Raw genomic sequence first — 19,528 nt, 5'->3', positions numbered from 1 at the left:
TTTGAGTTGGTCTCTGGACATGAGTCTGCCATCTCCCCAGATTGTCAGCTTTTCTGATAAAAGCACCTTTCCTTTCTAAAAAAAGTATCTGTACAATTCTAGAAATATTTGTATCCCATGCAATGTATAAACAAAACACATGGACAGGGGATAAACAGGAGACTGTTACATCAAGATGGTAGTAATTGTCCTTCTATTTCTCCAGAGTTTTTTGATTCGGTTGTAATGGCTATTTTTTTAAGATTTAAAAAAAAATTTATTTTTATTCACTTGGAGGATAATTACTTTACAATATGGTGTTGGTTTATAATGCCTATTTTTAAAGTGTTATTTTCTATGTTTAACTTATTCTTCCTTGACAGCACCAGTATTTCAATCAGTAATCCTGTTGAGAAAGATGGAAGTGAAGACTAGGGACACCAGAATCCCAATATACAGAAGATTCAATAACGGAAAAACCTACATCGATATGAAATACCTGTAATATAAGTAAAGAACTACAAAGAACAGTTCTATAGGCAGGCAGGAAAACGGGAGAGGAAAATACTTTTCCATCTGGAAACAAATCACTGAATGACATAATGCACAACCAGCTTCCTGCTGGAGCTCCTTGTTCTAAATAACTACTCTGCAGCTGCCTGTGTTCTCCTTCCTTCTCATCACTGGTAACCAAGGATACCACAGGTTTTCCTACGCTTCTGTTTCCCAAACATCAAACTAGTTTTGTTTAAAACAGGAAAGCAGCAAAAGAGAAATGGTTCTTAATTAAAAAAAAAAAAAAAAGCATATCAGGTTCTCAGACAATCACTGCCTGTGTTTTCTGACATTAGGTAAAACAGATACTTTGGAACTCCAGCTGAAAGAAGGGAATTCACTCCAGCCCCAAACTAGGAAGCAGTGACTCATCTCTGAAATGAAAAGGAGACACGCCAGTCAGGGGCTTAACAGAGCCATCTGCTGCGGTCATGATCTTGGGCTTGGCTTCTGAGGCAGACATTCACTTGAGTATATCATCTGATACAGTGACTTTCTTGGTTGCGATTTATGAGCTGCCAGTGTTTACTTGTGAGACTGTCTGGAGCTGGAAGGAAAGGAAGATAAATATACCAAAGCCCAGCTGAGCAACTGATCGGTTTTACATTTTATTTTCAGGAAATGACATCTTGTTTTCACAAAGAAGAGGTATGCCATCCTCTCAAATAGGCTGCCTTTGCCTTTGGGGGCAGCAATAGGGGTAATACCCAATTTGTCCCAAACAAATGTCAACAGAGGTGCTTCTGAGGTACCAAAACAATAACAATAACAAACTTAAAAAGTACAACAGAAATATATAACCCATACAACATGTAGTGAAACAGAGTCTCTCAAGTACCCTGAAGCAGTCGGGGCTGCAGACAATGGTGGCAGCAGGGATGGCCCAGGCATAGGCTCGTGATGGAGGGTTTCCTAACTCAGTCTGTCCCAAGTGGCTCCATCCCACGCTCTCAGAGCTGCCCAAGACCTGTCCAAGAGAATCCTCCAGACCGTCCGAAGTTCCCAGTGCCTGGCAGTCTGTCAAACACTCCTGGAGCACCATCTTCAGAACAATCTCTTTCCTTTGGAGAGAAAAAAAAGAGAGAGAAATAGAGGAGCCTGCATTTCCCTCCCTGGCCTCCCTGCTGCCCTCCTCAGCCCCTTCCCCACACAGCAGCCAGTGAATCAAGACACAGATGTGAGATCACATCACTCTGCTCACAGCCCACCCCTCTCTTCTTCCAGAGTAAAAGCTGAAGTCCTTCCAAAGGCCTATAAATCCCTACTCAGCCTGCCCTCTGCCCAACCTTCCGACCTCACTTCCTGTTCTCCTCCCCGTCGCTCATTCTACTCCTGCTACGTCACCTCCATGCTGTCCCTCCAAAACCCTTTCCCCAGACGGCAGCATGGCCACCGCCTTTAGAACGTGACTCAAATACCACCTTCTCCTCAGTGACTGCCCTGGCTGCTCTATCAAAAACTGCCAACACTCCCCCCATCACGGCTGGTCCCTTTCTTGCTTTATTAGCGAGAAAGCACAAATCACATCTAACTAATTAGATTTTCACTTCTTCTATTCCTCATACCTAGAAGAGTGCCAGGCACAAAGCTGATCTTCAGTTAACACTTTCAGAGGAAGGAAGGAAATACATATACAGCAACAGGCACAGAGAGGTGCCCCTTCAAAGTCCGTCCAGAGAGGGAGGGCGTGGGAGGGGCTATTCACTGGCCTCTAGTGTTTTCCATTAGCTTCTGCTTCCTTGATCCCAGGGAAACAGGGATTTTGGCTTACACCAAAAGCAATCTCAAGACTTTGAGATTAAAGTGTGGAATGTTTTGGTATGCAGATTGAAAGCGTTATTACATTTATATATAAGGGAATAATAAGGGTTATTGAGGAGACATCCATCAAGGGACAAGGCAAGGAATGACAGTAAGTGATAAAAGAAGGGAAGGAAAAAGGAAGGGGCAAAAATGAGAGGGTGGTGATGGAGAATTATTTTTTTTTAAAGCTTCTATTAACAAATCTGCTAATTTTTGATCCCATGATAATTTTGCAAAGGATAAATTTTAAAACTATGTGAGTGCATGTATGTGGACACCTGCCCCCACCCCATGCCAATCTTGCTGAGAGCCACTTTATCTTAGGCAAACACTGTCCTTATACCAGGTGGGCATGCTGACTTCATGCACGTGACCCTCTAGGTTCTTGGTGCAGGACTGGGTACTTGTTGGGAATCCCCTAGCGGACCAGTGGTCAGGACTCCGAAATTCCACTGCTGCAGGCACCGGGTTCAATCCCTGGTCAGGGAAATAAGATCTCATCTGCAACCCACAAGGTAGAGCCAAAAAAACATAAAATACAACATCTTGCTAACAAGTATTCTCTCTGGATGAGGTCAGCTTGGCAGACATTGTTACTGCTGCTATTCCCTACACAGTCCTTTAAGAGGCTCTGTCTTTCAGCAGGTGATGATGGGGAATAACCAGGGAAAGCCTGCCAGGTGCTCTCTTCAGAGACGGAGTTTCTCCTGTCCTGTGTCTGGATCACCCTCCTCCTAGCCTACAGGAAGCCGGCAAGAGCCACAGGCTATGTGATCTCACCTGAGCCAATCTTCCTAGAGACCACCAATCTCTGGAGGGACATCTCTCTCATAGATTCAGGAAAGCTGCGGTTCATAAACCTTCCTCCCCACCTCCACACCCCTGAAAGGCCATGGACAACTCCCACTAGCAGCCTCGCTTTCATATTTAGTACCAAGGGAGCTGGGAGCTGCAATTTGAAAAAGTCTCTGGACTGAAAATCACTGTTCTGAAGGACCAGCAAGATTTTATTCTACATAACCTGCTTTTGTCTTTTTGAGCACAACTCAAAGAAACTCCGAGGGAAAGCTTAAAGTGAGAATGTTAACACTCATGTCAACCAACCAACACTTAATGAGAATAGAACAAACGGGGAAGGGGGAGCAACTGACAGAAGACTCAGCTCCAGCACCTCCCCAGCTCATGTCACAAAATGTCTTTCCTTCAGAAAAACCTCATGTCAATATCCCAGAGGGCTGCAACTGCTCATGCGACACACACTTAACATTCATTATCTGCCCCAGCTCCAGGGCACCCTTTCTCCAACACAGGATCTGGCCCCCTACACTCTCCTCCTCCTCCCCTCTTCCGGATAATCTGGCCTCACAGACTTGACTGAAGATCTATGGCTAATCAATCATGAGGCATTACTCCTCCCATGGGGATATGGGCCTTGAAGACACCAACCAGTCAGGCAGGCCTGGAGTAGCACTGCTCTTGGTGAAATCAGACAGGCAGACTCTCCTCTCCAAACTCGTGATAAGCACTCCCCTACCCAGGAGGAAAACGGCCCTTCCAGTGTCAGAACTGTGACAATTACAGGCCTGCCAATTCTAGTTCCCAGATCCTACATTTGGTCCTTTAAAAATTCCCATGCACTGGGGATTAAACCGGCTTTCAATTGGCAAAGAAGGTTGGTATCTGAACTGAGAATTCCCTCTACACTCCACATTGCAGCCCGCTGAAGCTGCTGACGGCTCTGGCACCTGTTTCCCTAAGTCAGGCCTCAGCACCTCTGTCTGTCTCTGGAGAAAACGTCGAAGCTGCAGTCGCTGCGATAACTGCAGAAACCGAGGCTGGTGCCAGAGCTGCTCTCAGCCAGCGCGAGCATCAGGGAGGCCGATTCAGTTTACTTCGTCGGCTCCCAGTGTCACCAAAAAGGTACCTGCTTTAGCCTTCAGAGAGAAAAGAGGGGTCTGACACTATCCACCTTGCAGTATTAACTCTGCGTGAGGGGAGTCAGAGACAAATTTAGGACACAGGGTCCTTCTTTCTCTTTCCAATGGCTGCATGCATCTACCGTGTTTGGACCTTTGAGAAGAAACCTAGTCAGTGCGCTGGGTGAAGAAAGACTGTATGGGTGTGTGGAGAGAAAGGAACCCTCCTCCACTGTTGTGGAGAATGTAAACTGGTTGTGGGAATGTAAACTGGTACAACCACTATGGAGAACAATACGGAGGTTCCTCAGAAAATCAAAAACAGAGCTACCACAACACCCAACAATTCCACCTCTGCGTATTTATCCAAAGAAATGAAAACATTAACTCAGAAAAGACATATGCACCCCCAATGTTCATTGCAGCATTAGTGACAACAACTACAATATGGAAAGAACTTAGGTGCCCATCAACAGATGAATAAGGAAATTATACATACATAAATATATATACACACACACACAAGGGGCTACTACTCAGCCATAAAAAAGAATGAGATCTTCCCATCTGCAACAACATGGATGAACCTAGAAGGTACTCTGTTAAGTGAAATAAATCAGAGAGAAAGGCAAATTCCATACGATTTTACTTAAATCTGGAATCTAAAAAACAAATGAACAAACATAACGGAACAGAAACAGACTTATAAATACAGTCTACAAAGAACAATCTGGTGGTTGCCAGGAGGGAGAGTGACAGCGGAATGGGTGAAACAGGGGAAGGGAATTAACTTCCACTTACAAAATAAATTAAGTCACAGGGATGTAATGTACAGCACAGGGAATATAATCAGTAATACTATAATCGCTTTGTACAGTGACAGATGGTAACTAGACTTATTATGGTGATCATTCTGTAATGTATAAAACTATCAAGTCACTCAGTTCAGTTCAGTTCAGTCGCTCAGTCGTGTCCAACTCCTTGCAACCCTATGAATCGCAGCACGCCAGGCCTCCCTGTAGATCAATTTTACTTCAAAGAAAAAAATAAAAACAATAACCTCCAAAAACCAAAAAGCAAAAAAAAGAAAGTATATGGGTATCCCCACCCACACACAGACCCAGCAAACTTAAGCTCACAGGCTTGGTCCAATCTGGGTTCCCAGGTCAGCATTCCTCTCAGGAAGGGAAGAGAGAAGAAAACAGAAGGCATTCACAGCACCTCAAAAGACACTTCCTAAGCCTTGGCCATCCTCGTGCTCCTCTGGCACCATGCAGACAGCATGTCCTGTCTGGGCCACCAAGCGGGGCCCTGCGAGGAACAAACAGCTCACTGCTTCTCACGCCTTTGTGCTTATGCTGATTCCTCTGCTTAGAAAGCAGCATCCCTAGAGCCTTTAGAACTCAGTTCAAATTCACTTCTTCTGTGAAGCTTGTTCCCATACCTCCAACCTGTCCAGGTCAAATTGAATGCCCTCTTCTCCGCAGTTTTCCAGCACCCTATTATGGAACTTGCACCCTACCTACTTGCTTTTCTGTCTCCTCCACAGATTGAGAGAGCTGAGATAATACCTTATCTCTTTATACCAGTGCCTAGTGTAGTGTTCCTATAAACGGTTAAGGACTAATGAGAGGTGGAGAGAAACAGCAATGGATTCTGCCAGAATCAAGTGGCTCCTAGGAGGTTAAAAAACAAAAACAAACACCTATGGGGATTCCAAACTGGGCACAAAGTCCAATAGCACATAATTGTCAAAAAAGCAGAAAATACTTTGATTTCAAAGAACCACCTGAGAGCTGTCCTACCCTCCCAAAGGTCAGAATGTCTTCCTTGGGCAAAATAGGCTCCACACCCACCCTGTGACCGGTTAGCTGCCCCTGCAACGGCTCACCAACCAGGGCCGATCCCACACTACAGCTGCTGACAAATCAGCATCAGACTCCTGGCCTGATTCAAAGAGGCTGATATTTGCTGAAGGGCTAAGAGAAAAAAGCAGTAGACAGAAAATCCTGTTCTTAGCAGTGTGGCATTTAAGCCTTTGGCTTCTCTTAATTCAGAAAAGGGTACATCCAAATACATACATGAACATGGCTTCCCGATGGGCAGGTGGTGGGAAGCACCTGGAAGGGCAGTGAGCTTTTGGTTCCTCTTCTCTGACTGGCCCTTTATCTGCAACCAACTGACCTCTCAGTACTCTGGCTCTGAGCTTTCCCAGAGGGTAGAGCTGTACAGGATTTCTTAAGGGACCGAACATGATAATCAGATCCACCCTCCTCCTGTGAACTCTCATCCCTGCCTAATAACCAACCCTTCTGATCCACTGGTTCCCTTGTGCTTTGCCCCAGGACACATTCTTCTGCCACAAGGACATTTAAGTCTCAGCAGAGCAGGCCCCAAATGTGATGAGATCACTCGGGTTGGAGGAGCAGACACTCTGGGAGGATGGTTCCTTGAGGAAACTCACCCACCCCTACATCCCTAATCTCTTTATTCAAACTCTCTCTGAGAAACTTGTTTATTAGGAGCCCAAAGTTAACAGAATAGGATTAAATTCATCTCTTTTTGGCTTAACAGTTATGCCTGATTTGTGTAGTTAAGCTGTGACTCTTACAGATAGAACCTATATGTGTTTTCTTCACATTTTTTGGCATTTTCCAAGTTGTGAATCTTTGACTTGGACACATCCTATTTATAATTTATTGTGTACCCAACCCAAGGTTTCTGCAACCCACCGAGAGCAACAGACAGCTACTGAACTGTCTTGAACGACAGCCCCATCTAGTGACTAGCCTGCAAGTTGTCCACCCGTGTGTTTTTCTAATCCCATCTTTTCTTATCCCATAACTAAGACACAAACACCTAAGCCTGCCCATCCCCTGCTGCTCAAATATTTCACTCTGCCTCAACTCTTTCTTACATGTTTGTTATCTTTAGCTTCCTTTACTTTCCCCCATTTCTTCCACCTCCTTCTTAAGCTCAAGAATCATGTACCTGACTCTTCTGGATCCAAAACACTCTTTAAGTCTGTTGAGGGGACTCACCTCTTTTCATACTCACTCACCTTTTCGTTCCCTGATGAGGACAATTCGTCGTTCTTTCACTTCTGAGTTCAGATTGTCTACCATCTTACTAATGCAATTGTCCAGAACCAGGGAGCGGGTTTTGGACTTGATGTCCTTCCGACAAATGGGGCATTCTACTTTCCGCTTCATCCACTCATTGATACAGTAGGAGCAGAAACTATGGGCACAGTTCAAGGTGACAGCCTATAATGGAAATGTGAACACACACATTAGAACTGTGACGCTTACTTCCCCAGGGCCGTTGTGATCTCAGAGTTAGGGAAGGAGTTAGTTCTCAAGACTAAATGGAAATTTAACCATAACTTCATCTAGAGGGCTTACAAAGGGTATCAGAATCATTCCTAGGAACGTGAAATTTTAAGCTTTACGTTAGATGATTTGTTTTTTCTCTCAAAGTTAAGTTCATAAACTCAGGCTCCAGGTAGGGTGATTTGTCTTATTTTGTTCCACCAACTCAGTTCACACTGCCAACGTGTGTTAGCTACCCTGCAAATAAATGTCACTGGACTTAAGTAGGACTAGAAAGCATGTGAATGTTTGGTATAAATACATCACTTATTCTCTCATGAAAAATAAATTTACGTGAATGGTGAATTAGAACCTCAATTTTAATTCACACAGTGAATACTCAGTATACCAAATGGTAGGAGGTATAAAAGTATATGTAAAAGAACTTAGGCTACGGAAAAAGAATAAAAAAGCAAAATCAGAAAAAATGTAATGGGTTCAACTGACAGTGCCTTAAGTAATATCAATAAGCCTATAAGAAGAAAGAAAGCAGAAAAAGGTCCGTATTTGAGGGGCTCCTGAGTAACCCCAATGGTCAGCTTTCTGCCAACGTCCTTATCACTTTCCAAGACATAAACCATACTCTTCGTTACTCTTATTTTTGTACATCTCCTAAGATATAACTTTTCCTGGAGCTCAAAAGTTTTCTTTCTTGCTTTTAGGAAAGCAGGGGGAAATAACACAAACTTTGTATTATTTTCCAAATGCCAAGTGAAGGCCAGAAAGCCAACTAGGAGACATTCCCAGTAAAGAATGAGACATACAAAAAAAGAAAGTAAAAATAAAGAATGAGACAAAATTCTCAATAAACAGGACTAAAAACCTGCTTGACTAAAATGAAATCTCTTTCCCAACACTGATTTTAAGAGATGACCAGCAGGAAAGGTCAGCACATGCTGTAAACCAAACAAAGATCAAGTTACTTGTCTCTTACATGTCGTGCAGATGCTCTGGGTTGGCTAAATCATCACTCATTCCAACCCCTTTTCTTGTCGTCTTCTATTAAGGTGAGTAAGTCATGCTGAAACAATACTGAGTTTCTCCAAAGCAGGGAATCAAATGACTAGAAACTATGGGGGAAATTATGATCTGAAGTCAAAGTAGATCTAAAGCAAAAGAAACAGGTCTATCCAGGACAGATTTTTCAGGAGGCTAATAGACCCAATCTCCTTAAAGACCACCAGATAAAAAGGAAGCTGTGTGTGTATGCATTTTCTTTTTAAATGAGTCTGAAAAGCACTATCATTTAACAACTTTAGTTTAACACTTATTGTGTAAGATGAACTGGACACAAATGGTAGAATTTGTGAAAATAAGAGTCTGTGCAAAAACAAGACAGGGTAACAAATGAAATCCTAGGCGTGATATTTCATTTTCTTAAGGAGCCTCAGAGTCCCTGAAAAATGTTCCATTGGGCCACTGAATCCCCAGTGATTATACCGCAATGACATTTACCCCCTTGTTCAAAGGCTGCACTGCACGCCCACTCTCAGCACTGTGTCCTTTCAGAGCAAAGAAAGACTAGCTTTATTGAGTAGCTTTATTCTGATACTTCAAATTTCTAATGCCATCTAATTCAGGAATCTGCCAGAATCAAATGGCTCCCAGGAGGTAAAAAAAAAAACAAAAAAAAAAACCTGCAGGAGCTCAACACTAGGAAAAAAAAAAAAAACACAACAAAAACCCAACAGCATATAGTTGTTGGAAATGTAGGAAACATATGACATTCTGACCTGTAGGAGGGTGGGGCAGCCCCTAGATGGTTCTTCAAAAGCAAAGTGTTTTTCCCTCAACAACAAAAAGATAAAGGCTTTATTATAGCCCCAAACACTGATTCTGCTAAAAAAAGAACTCAAGAACAAATGAAGTAAGAAAAAAGCCAGTGGAGGTAAAGAAGACCACAAAGAGAAGTGAGAAGTGGCCACCTCCAGCAGCCACTTTGAAGTCAAATAGCTACAGTAAGTTTCTGGAGGAAAAATCTCTTCAGAATGTTACCCTAGAGCAGAAGCAGTCTGTGTATCTGAGGCTCCATTCAGGAGTGGGAGAGTGAGAAGGCGTGAGCCACTGCTCATCATTACCTCAACGAAGTATTCTGAGCAAATAATACACTGGAGCTCATTCTCTAGCACGTCATTCATGTGGCTAAGAACTTCCTCCTTCTGTGCTTGCACCTTCTCCTTCTCTTCCTGCAAAGACATATAACCCCACCCGTCATTCGGGAGAACTAACAAGAATGCAAAACAGGACAGAGCAGGATTAATAGTCTGCAGTAGGATTCAGAAAGAATCTAAATTAAAAATTTACCCTGGCGTAGTAACACAAGAATAAAATTCTTGCCCCAAGGATTACTGCTTCTCAGAACTGCTTTCTAATATAGGGCACTGTCGTCCTTTTCTTTTTCCTTTCTCGATTTTATGAGTATGTATTGGTATCGCAGTTTCGGTCTTCTTCCCAAAAATAACCAAATGAGAAAAACTGAAGTCAGCATACCAACCCCACCAACCATTTGAGGCCAGAACAAGGCATTAGGTATTCTATAGCACACTGCAGTTCAGAGGGGATACAAAATCATCCTAAGCAGCCAAGAGCTCACTGGATAAGAAAGAAATGAGGAACAGTCCATAAAGGCAGGAAGCTTGAATTAGTGTATAAGGTCCTCTGTGTTCTTTGCAGCTGTCTCTCCTACAAAATAAGGTTAATACCCAAGGTGCCTGGAGGCAGGAGGCTGGAGAGATGACCTGCTGAAGTATCTTCAGGCCTCATGCTCTGTGATGCTTGTTATTCCCCACTCCTGCCGTGCAATTTCCCTGTGCTTTCCCCAAGAGACAGACTGCTTGTGGACACCCTTTTCAAGGAGGATCTAGGTGTGCTCTCTTAAAGTCAACATTTATTAAGTGCCCCTATGCAGGAGAGGAAAAGCCAAAAGAGGGTATGTTTGAGAGGTTATTTTTCATGTTTTATTTTCTTTTCTTATCAAAGCAAAGATTGTGAGACTAATCAGGACAGTGAAGAGGAAATGGACCCATTTATAACTAGAGTCAAGTTCCTTGAAAACTTTTGAATTGCTGGATTTAAAAAGATATGGTGGCGTCTTAGAGGCTGGGGAATAAAGTACTATGTGATTTAAATAGAGAATAAGGATAGCAAACCAAGTGGAAAAAGAGTCCCCTCCTTTCTGTAATCTGCTCCAGATGTGTACCTGAGGAAGGGTGGGCTGAGAGATGTAGTCAGACTCAGGCATTAATTTACCATCACAGGGTGCAAACTGGTGGCCTGTGGACTACATCCAGCCTATAGACTTATTTATTTAGTTTGGCATTCATGGCATCAAAAAATTTGAACCTGTTGCCACTACTTGAAAATTGGGATACTTCACATAAACATCTGAATTTCCATTTTCTGTGGAAAACTCAGATCTAACAACACTGGGCCTTCACTTCTGATTGGCAACAACTGGCTGCTGCAGAGAAGAGTTGCCTCTTGGGGTATGGGTGAGGGTGGAATTCCACCTCACAGCTCCCCACTGTGTTCTCACACCCAGGCCACTTTATTCACTTCTATTATCAGTCTGACTCCAGGGGGCATTTGAGTCTACAGCCCCTAATTTAAGAGTGTCATTGATTTGATGTGAGAAATAATTACACAAATGCATCAAGATGAACTACTTTTTAGTTTGATTACACCACCCCTTAGCCTATGTGAGTGAGACACTCTGAAGGAGCATCTACCACAGACAATGGACTAGACTGCAGGATGCACATTCCCAGCATTTTGCTTCTGAATGAGGGAAGGAAACATGTCTTACAGGCAGAACCTTCTACAGGCCTAAATAATTTTATAGATTATTTCCCTTGAGGCAGGGAATAGCCATACCTCTCCCTTCATTCACCAAAGCAATCCTTGCACTGTTGAAAATGCTGAATTGCATGTACTAACCAAATTCTAAACCTTCTTCTTCTTTCCAGTACCTTGGTCTGCTCCAATTCTTTGTCCTTGGCTTGAATGATTGCTTCAAAGTTCTTCTTGCTGCGATTTAGCTCTTCCATCAGAGCCCGATACTGCAGAAACACAGCAGACACATACTCAAGATGCACAGCACTATATTGTTCCTTTTAGCCACCATGCCTGTCCCTCCCTCTGTCAGCAGTTTGGGTTCAAGAGATCAATGGATTGGGCAATTTCAAAATAATGTTTCTGTTTCTTCAAGACATCCCAGTTAAATGCCCTTTTTTTTTTTTTTTTCAGGGAAAGGAGCAGATAGGGAGGAAAGCCATCAAATCTATTAATCCCTCTGGAAATAACCCAACCTTCATGGTCACCCAAAGCAACTGAAGAACTTCCAGAGAGTCTGACTTTGTGGGTTTGGCTTGGGGCCCAGGGATGTGCATTAAAAAAAAAAAATTTTATTGGAGTATAGTTGATTTACAATATTGTGTTACCTTCTGCTATACAGCAAAGTGAATCAGTTATGGGATGTGCATTTTTTAAAAAGCCACCCAAGTGACTCCGGGAACCAATGCTGAAGAACCAGTAACTAATTCTAAGGCTACCCAGCACTGGGAGCAGCTTGTAAGAAATAATCAGGGATATACAGGATTCAGGAAAACTAGGTAACTGTTTTCACTGAAATTAAAAAAAAGGCCTTTAACCTATTTACTCTATAAATCACACACTATGTGCTGATAAGACAACACTGCCTGAACCCTGCCTTGGCATTCTGGAAACTGGCATGCCCAAGAGCTAATGGCTCATTTACCATGACTCACTGCCTACATCAAATGTCAAGAAATTCCATTTCTATGAAGCATAATTTCTGAGCTCCCTAATGCTTAAGTATAGATTATATTTTAAATTTCATTTCAGATCTTCTTTTAAAGAAGGTGGTTAAGTATTCTGAAAAGATATCACTCAAGAAATACATTTTTAAATGTGTGGGCTAACAAACAAAAAAAAAAGGCAGTTATATTAGAAGTCTTTAGTATTCACCTTGACTACTAATTAGATGCCTGTGCCTTAACTTTCTTATCTATAAAATGGGAAAACAGGTGCCCCTCCTACATCAGGGTTAGTAAGAAAAAACAAAGACATACATGAGAGCACTCAGGAAAGTTTTTAAATCTCTATGTAAAGGCAAGTTGTTATAATTATAGGTCTGGAAAATGAAAAAGAACAGCTTTAGAAGGACCATCAGGTGGAACAAAAAACCACCATGTTTCATTTGAGAGTGGTAAGTCCCCCAGGTATGTTGTCAGAGAACCATGACCTGAAAGTATCTTATTTTAGGTTAATGAAGGGAGATGGGCCAAGAGCCTTATGCTAAATGATAATGTTTTCCAGTCTATCTCAGAAGAGCATAAGGCGTTGGGGGTGCAGGGTACTTAATGGTCCCTCAAGGATTTTCAAGAGCAGAACCTTCCTCTTTTCCAGTCAATTTTATTTGAATATTAATTTAATAATCCTCTAAATGGGAAACATGCCTACCCTCCCAACCTAGAAAATACACAAGCTTAGAAAATAAAATTCCAGAAAGACTGAATTTTTCACCTAATTCTTTCCAAGGCTGTTTGTGAACCCAAGGAAATGAAAGTGGGCAAACTCCCAAGCACGCAGGAATATGTGACTTGGCACTGTGAGAAGGCTGACAGATAGGTAAGCAATAAAAGAACCAAAGGATAAATTCGAAACAAATTCTAACCCAACTGCTCATTTTTCTCAAGAAGATATGAACACTAACCTCCTGACTTAAACTACTAATCATCACACACAGTTGATAAAGACAAAGCAGGTTTTTAAGATGCAAAAGGACTCATTAAAAAATAAACAGAGCGAGGTACTAAAGTTGAATTAAATAAGTAACAGGCAATCTTTTAGGATAATTTTATTCCTGTGAGTCTTGCCTGTTTAGTAAATTGATATGTTTCAGTGGCTGTTAAACTGCAAATTCTCAACCTAACCTAAAATGCTTAATTGGAACATTCTTGAATGGTTTCAGAATGGCTTCAGCTCAGAAATAGTGAGGTAATGGAGGTGTTGCAGGCCCTGGTGGCCAAGTCACGGCTTGCAATTTCCCTCTGCTGCCCTCACCTTTCTGAATGTGCAGTCATTCTCCCAGAGAGCCTCCTAATTGCTACAGGCTCTGTTTCATCTTCACTAGAGCATCTCGTGCTCAGATGAAGATGTAAGCTTTCACGCTGCGGTCTGGCATGTCTGTGAGGTCCAAATCTCAGACCTGATGGTGTGAGCTGCTGCCACCTGCTCTGTCTACAGACTGGAGATGCTGCAGAGGGGTGTGCTAAGTAGCAGAGGCAGCCAGTGGGCACATGAAGCCTGGCTGCCCCCAACTCTGTCGCCCACTATAATCTCAGGACAATAGCAAGACATAAGTTACCTCCTGCAGAGCCTGGGCCAGCTGCTGCTTCAGGTCCTCTTCTCCTTCCTCTTTCTCCAAACCCTGAAAAGCCAAAAACAAAACGGTAGGCTTCAGTGTAGAAAGGGGGGAAAAGGGGTAAAATACAGTAACAAGCAGAGCTGACCTGCTAGCAGAAGCATCTGGAAACAACAGGGGGCATGGAGGGAGTAGAAAATCTCCCATTTTACTTCAAGCTGTTGGCAGTAAGGGACTTAAGCAGAGTTAAACTGCTCAAACACTGCACATCTCAGGGCTGCCACCTTCAAGTCACCATTCAGGGTGTTCTGGAGAAACTCTGGATTAATACTCCAAGTCCCCTCCACTGGCTAATGCTATGACTCTCAAAAGGATGGAAACTCAGAGTTTCTGCATCACCAAGTATCTAAATTGAAATACAATCTCCTGGGCTGGCACTCACGGCTCCGCCATGTTTCCTTCCTCAGTTCTGACCACTGTCTCTCACTCAGAGTCTTCACCACCTCTGGCCCATAAGCTGTTCCTCCTCCACTCGCCTTGGCTGCATTTCCTCCAAGGGCCCCCTCGGCTGTGGATGTCTTCCACATCATCACTCCCCTACATCCAGCACCCTCCACGAGAACCTCTGGGTCCTCCCCTCCTTAAGAATTACCTACCCGCTTAATACACCAACTGGAAATTGTTCTCTAATTTAAATCTATAGACTTTTGAAACTATTGTGATTATTTTGTGTATATCTTGTGTCCTCAACAAGACCTATTCCTTGGTGACAAAAACCATTTATTAAGCATCTTTATAACCACCCAGACCCCAGTATAGTGCCAGGCAACCTGGGTGCTCAAAAAAAAATTCTGTGTGGGAATTCCCTGGCCGTCCAATTGTTAGGACTCTACATTCTCACTGCTGGAGACCTGGGTTCAATCCCTGGTCAGGGAACTAACATCCCACAAGCTGCGCAGTGCACCCACTCCCCGCCCGCCCCCCTCCCCCACAAAAAAATCTGTGTGAAATAACAAGGGTTTAATAAGCTTCTGAGCAAGCAGCATGGGTAGGATAAATTCCTAGGGCTTGGTGACAGAGGAAAATGCAGCTAATAATAAAGGACTAGATACACCTCACTATGAGCAATTTATGTATGACCCTCTCATTCCTAGAGAAATTCCCTAAATGAGTCCTTTTTGCCTTTCTTTACCCTTTTAGTATGGAAAAAGATTTGACAGCTAGCTACATCTTGAAGCATGCCCAGAGCAGCCACAAATATTAATTAACAGTAACTCTTGTTATTGAACATATTAGCCTTTAAAGAGAGTTCTGCTCTGGTGGAGGTGTCATACACTAAATGTGTAGAGATAAACCTCCCTCTATTAATTTCAAGAACCAGTCCAGGCTGGAAAAGGGCAGCAAAAAAGTACATATAAACAAGCAATGTATACCCTGAGAAAGACCTACTTAATCCATGGCCTTTGCTAAGACCATCAGTTCAAGGGGATAGCAGAGCTTAGATGAAATCTATAAATTGTTCAGAAATAAGCCAACACAAGTGGTTGTTTCTTACCCTGAGTAAAGTAAAGGAAAGATAAAAGCTTATTCACTTCAATCCTGATTGGCCCTTCTTAGTTCTAAGTCAACAATGGGGAATTCTTGACATTCAGTCTTACCTGAGGAAGTGGGTGGGAGTAAATCATGTGGTTCTGGCCAGATGGGAACTGACATTTTGAGCAGAACCAGGATCAGCCCTAGCTGAGAAGCTCTGTGCAAGAGCTTATCATCTAAACAAATGACTCAGGGATGCAGACACATTTACTCTCACCTTGACACAGCTAAGACAGTCATTATTTTATCTACTGAAGAGGCAGACATCCTGTGCAAGGTAGCACTCAACCCAAGAACTGAGTGATGGTGTACCTGCCCCCTCCCATGTTGGCTACTCAGGACAGAAATTAACATTTTTGCCTTTCTAGCCTCCCACTTCCTAGGTTAGCTTCAAAGCTAACGAGTAACAGGTAAATCAAAGGCAGAGTAACTAGCTGACCTCTACCTGCCTTGGGTATAGGAATTTGGCTTTGACCTCAGAGCAGAGGAAGATTACTCATGAAAACAACTAATACTTTAATTGGAGTGTACTGTAACTTCTGGGTATCTTGACCTTCATCCAGCGTCTCTCTCAATTCACCTCAGCTCTGTGATGCTTCAGCTTTTACAACCTCATGCATCTTGGCTGGTTCTGCCAGTCCCCTCATCCCATGTTGGCAGCCCAGCTCTGGCTCCTGATCTGATCGTCATGCAGACCTCAAGTTTTCTGATCACATTACCTCTCCTGTCCCTGGCACTAAACATACGGTCCTGACCTAGAAACAGAGAGCTCTGGTCACAGGCTCACAAAGGGCCTGCCCACCCCAAGGGGCATCTTGTCCTTCCCTCCTGTGTGGTACCTGGAGATGCTGCTCTTCTTCCTGGATGGTCTTCTCCAGCTGCTCCACTCTGGCCTGCTGTTGGGCCTGCTCTGCACACAGCTGGGACTGTAAATCCTGAAGTTCCCGCTCCATTTTCACAATCTTCTTTGAGCTCCCTTTTTTGGTCTGCTTTTTCACATTCAGAACAGCTACCTGCTTTTCCTGCATCTGTGTTTTCAGCATTAGAATCCTGGACATGGTTATCTTAAACAGCTCTAAGCTGCTCTGAGATGCTGAAGGATTTGAAGCTTTCTTCTTCTTACGATGAAGCTCTATAACTTTTGCAGGGCCTGGGTTAACATGAGCCCCTGTGGTCTTCCCACTTGGCTCAAAAGAAGTCAACTTAGTATCTAAATATTCAGAAGGTGGACTGGCCACTTCACCCTTCCCATGCGACTTCACTGGCTGACCAAGTTCACAAGACAATTTACTTATTTTGGATTTCAAATTTGAGGGGCCTTCAGCTCCAGAACCCTCTAATTCATCCAAACTATATTTCCTTTTAGTTCTCAAGCCCTTATTTTTTTCCATCATCTGGTCACTTTTGGGGGAAAGACAAGGATAAATCCTCTCCCAATCTTCTTCGGTAACTTCATATTCATACTCTGCATTCTCCTTATTTTCCAGAGGTACCCCAAGCTGGATGTGATCTCCTTTATGGATAGAATAGACCTTTAAAGGTTCTAGACGTTCTCTGTTCAGCCAGACACCATTCAGACTCTGGGGAAAGGGAAAGAAAGACAAAATAAGCTTCATGATTTTCCTCCTCTTAATGGAATTTTTCTCCTGCTGCTGCAAAACCTTCTGTCTTTTTAGGAAGAAAACCCTTGAGAACAAAGAAAAGAAAGGTTCATAAACCACCATTCTTAGAAACAGGATTCTTCAAATAGTGCTTTGGCTTATTACCTATATGACGTTCATGTCTTCAGAGAACTGCCTGTATAATAGGCAGGAATCACCTTATTACTGGAGGATGAATTTACTCAAATAAATGCAGTAGCATTAAAAGAAACTGAAATTGAATAGCTCTACTGACATAAACTAGGGGCAAAGGGCCAAGACTGGAAAAACTGCTATTAGTAAAGGAAGTAGCATTCTAATGATGAGGTTCCAAGAAAGTCATGCAGGCACTATCTCTGGATGTGTGTGACCCCTGAGCACAATGGTGAATTGAAAAAACACTGCCCAGAACTCATAAACCAAGAAAGAAAGTACCGACACCTAGCACTGTGGTCAAATTGAAGGTGGGATCTGACCTAAATAGCCCCAGAGAGGAGACCCAGGTGTGATCCCTGGGTCAGGAAGATCCCCTGGAGAAGGGAATGATTACCTACTCCAGTATTCTTGCCTGGAAAATTCCACGGACAGAGGAGCCTGGCAGACTACAGTTCATGGGGTCGCAAAGAGTCAGACACGACTGAGCAACTAACACTTTCACTTTCAATGGGTAACAGAACATACAGGTTAAGAGCCAGAGCTCTGGATTTATACAAACTTAGGTTTATAGCTCAAATGAACCACCCTGGGCTTCTTAATTGCATGGCCTTCAGCAATTTACTCTTTGTATCTCAGTTCTGTCTGTAAAATAGTACAGTTCCTACCTCATACTACTCCTGTGAGGAATGACTGAGATAATTCATGCAAAACACTTAGCACAGTGACTCGCATATAACAAATGCTCAATATTTACTGTTGTGGTTTAAATCAGTGTGGAGATTAAGAGCATGGACCCTGAAGTCAGACTGCCTGGGTTTGTAATCTGGCTCCATTACTTAACAGTTGCATGACTCAGGCAAGTTTCTTAACTTCTCTAGGCCCCAGTTGCCACATCGATCAAGTGGAAGATAATAACAGTCTCCCTCATGGTGTTTGTGTGGATTTAGAGATAACACATGTAATATACTTAGAAAAGTACCTGGCACATGGTAAGTATTATGTAAGAGTATATGCAAGTGCTCACTATTTTCTGGCTCAGCTGATTTATCAACAAGCACTTCAACCCTATGCTCAGCATCTTGCAAGGTAAACATACCGAGTGCAAAAGCAGAAGATATGAAAACAACTTTTAACAGCTGACTGTGGAAAGAAAAACACAAGGGCATATTTAAGCAAATGTGGGATTACATAGAACAGCCTATAAATGCAAAGGAATATCACGTAGAGCTGAGTTAGCTAAGAGATGCTAAGTGGGGATGACAGGTCCTAAAATAGACTTGAAGCAAATGCAGGATTTAAAGTTTAAAGAGACAAGTGGGCATTTTAACCCAAATCAAGGACTTAACTTTGAGGGACAGGCCGGAGATGAAATTCACATCTGAACTGAGACTAAAGGTTATATTTATTAACAAAGAAGAGGAATGGAGACCAGAGGAAGCGTCAGTTTGAAATTATACACAGGAAAACAGCCTCAGGGAAAGCAATATGACACAAGTGGCCACCTAATGCCAACATTTAAGAAAAACTCAAAGACAAAGACAAGGTTAATAATTAAAGAAGGTTATAGAAGTAGCCCAAGACGGGAGAGAAGGTTATAGAAGTAGCCTAAGACGGGAGAAAGCAAGGATTCCCTAAAAAGCGTGGGCAAACTCTTAAGACCTTTGGCACTAGATCCTCTGCATTAACCTGCCTCCTTCAAAGCCCTTTAGGTCTGAAAAATAAGCTTTCAAAATTTTCCGATCACATTTTATCCTTGGATCCCTCTGTTTACCCATTAATCACTCCTTGGTGACACCTAGTGGTATAATTTGGACCAAAGGCCCAAATCGGGTTCGTTCACAAAGTGACTATAGAAAAGATGAAAACACCACAGCTATATAGGAACAATCAAGTACTGCCCAGGATATGATCTCAAATACAATGGTTTAAATAAATCAAACTCCTGTCAACACTTTCTTGATGCTGGTTTTCATAATCACCAGTTTGAACAATGTCAGCAGCAGCAAAGTAATAACCAAAGAAAAGCCTGGCCAATGTCTGAGTCATCAATGGAATAAGGGTGGAATAATCCTCGGCCCCTTAAATGCTAATTACTTCACTTGATGCTCAATCTCTGTCTAGAGTTTTAAT

The 19,528-nt window shown here is 42.7% G+C and overlaps 1 protein-coding gene across 3 annotated transcripts in view; it reads right to left on the bottom strand.

Moving 5' to 3' along the window:
• Positions 1-1,123: 1,123 nt before the first annotated feature.
• Positions 1,124-19,528, bottom strand: part of RNF8 (ring finger protein 8) — a 35,984-nt gene continuing 17,579 nt past the window's right edge. The window contains exons 3-8 of one of the 3 annotated variants that reach the window (XM_043449197.1): positions 16,442-17,182; positions 14,013-14,075; positions 11,593-11,682; positions 9,703-9,810; positions 7,315-7,519; positions 1,124-1,595 (exon numbers count right to left, since the gene is read on the bottom strand). In XM_043449197.1, the coding sequence (XP_043305132.1) occupies positions 1,579-1,595; positions 7,315-7,519; positions 9,703-9,810; positions 11,593-11,682; positions 14,013-14,075; positions 16,442-17,182 (1,224 nt within the window). In that variant the 3' untranslated portion in view covers positions 1,124-1,578. The remainder of the gene's footprint in view (positions 1,596-7,314; positions 7,520-9,702; positions 9,811-11,592; positions 11,683-14,012; positions 14,076-16,441; positions 17,183-19,528) is intronic. The other 2 variants (XM_043449199.1, XM_043449198.1) reach the window with 2 other exon arrangements.

This window comes from Cervus canadensis, chromosome 28, assembly GCF_019320065.1.
Source record: "Cervus canadensis isolate Bull #8, Minnesota chromosome 28, ASM1932006v1, whole genome shotgun sequence".
Taxonomy (NCBI): domain Eukaryota; kingdom Metazoa; phylum Chordata; class Mammalia; order Artiodactyla; family Cervidae; genus Cervus; species Cervus canadensis.
This window is presented reverse-complemented; position numbering and strand designations above follow the sequence as displayed.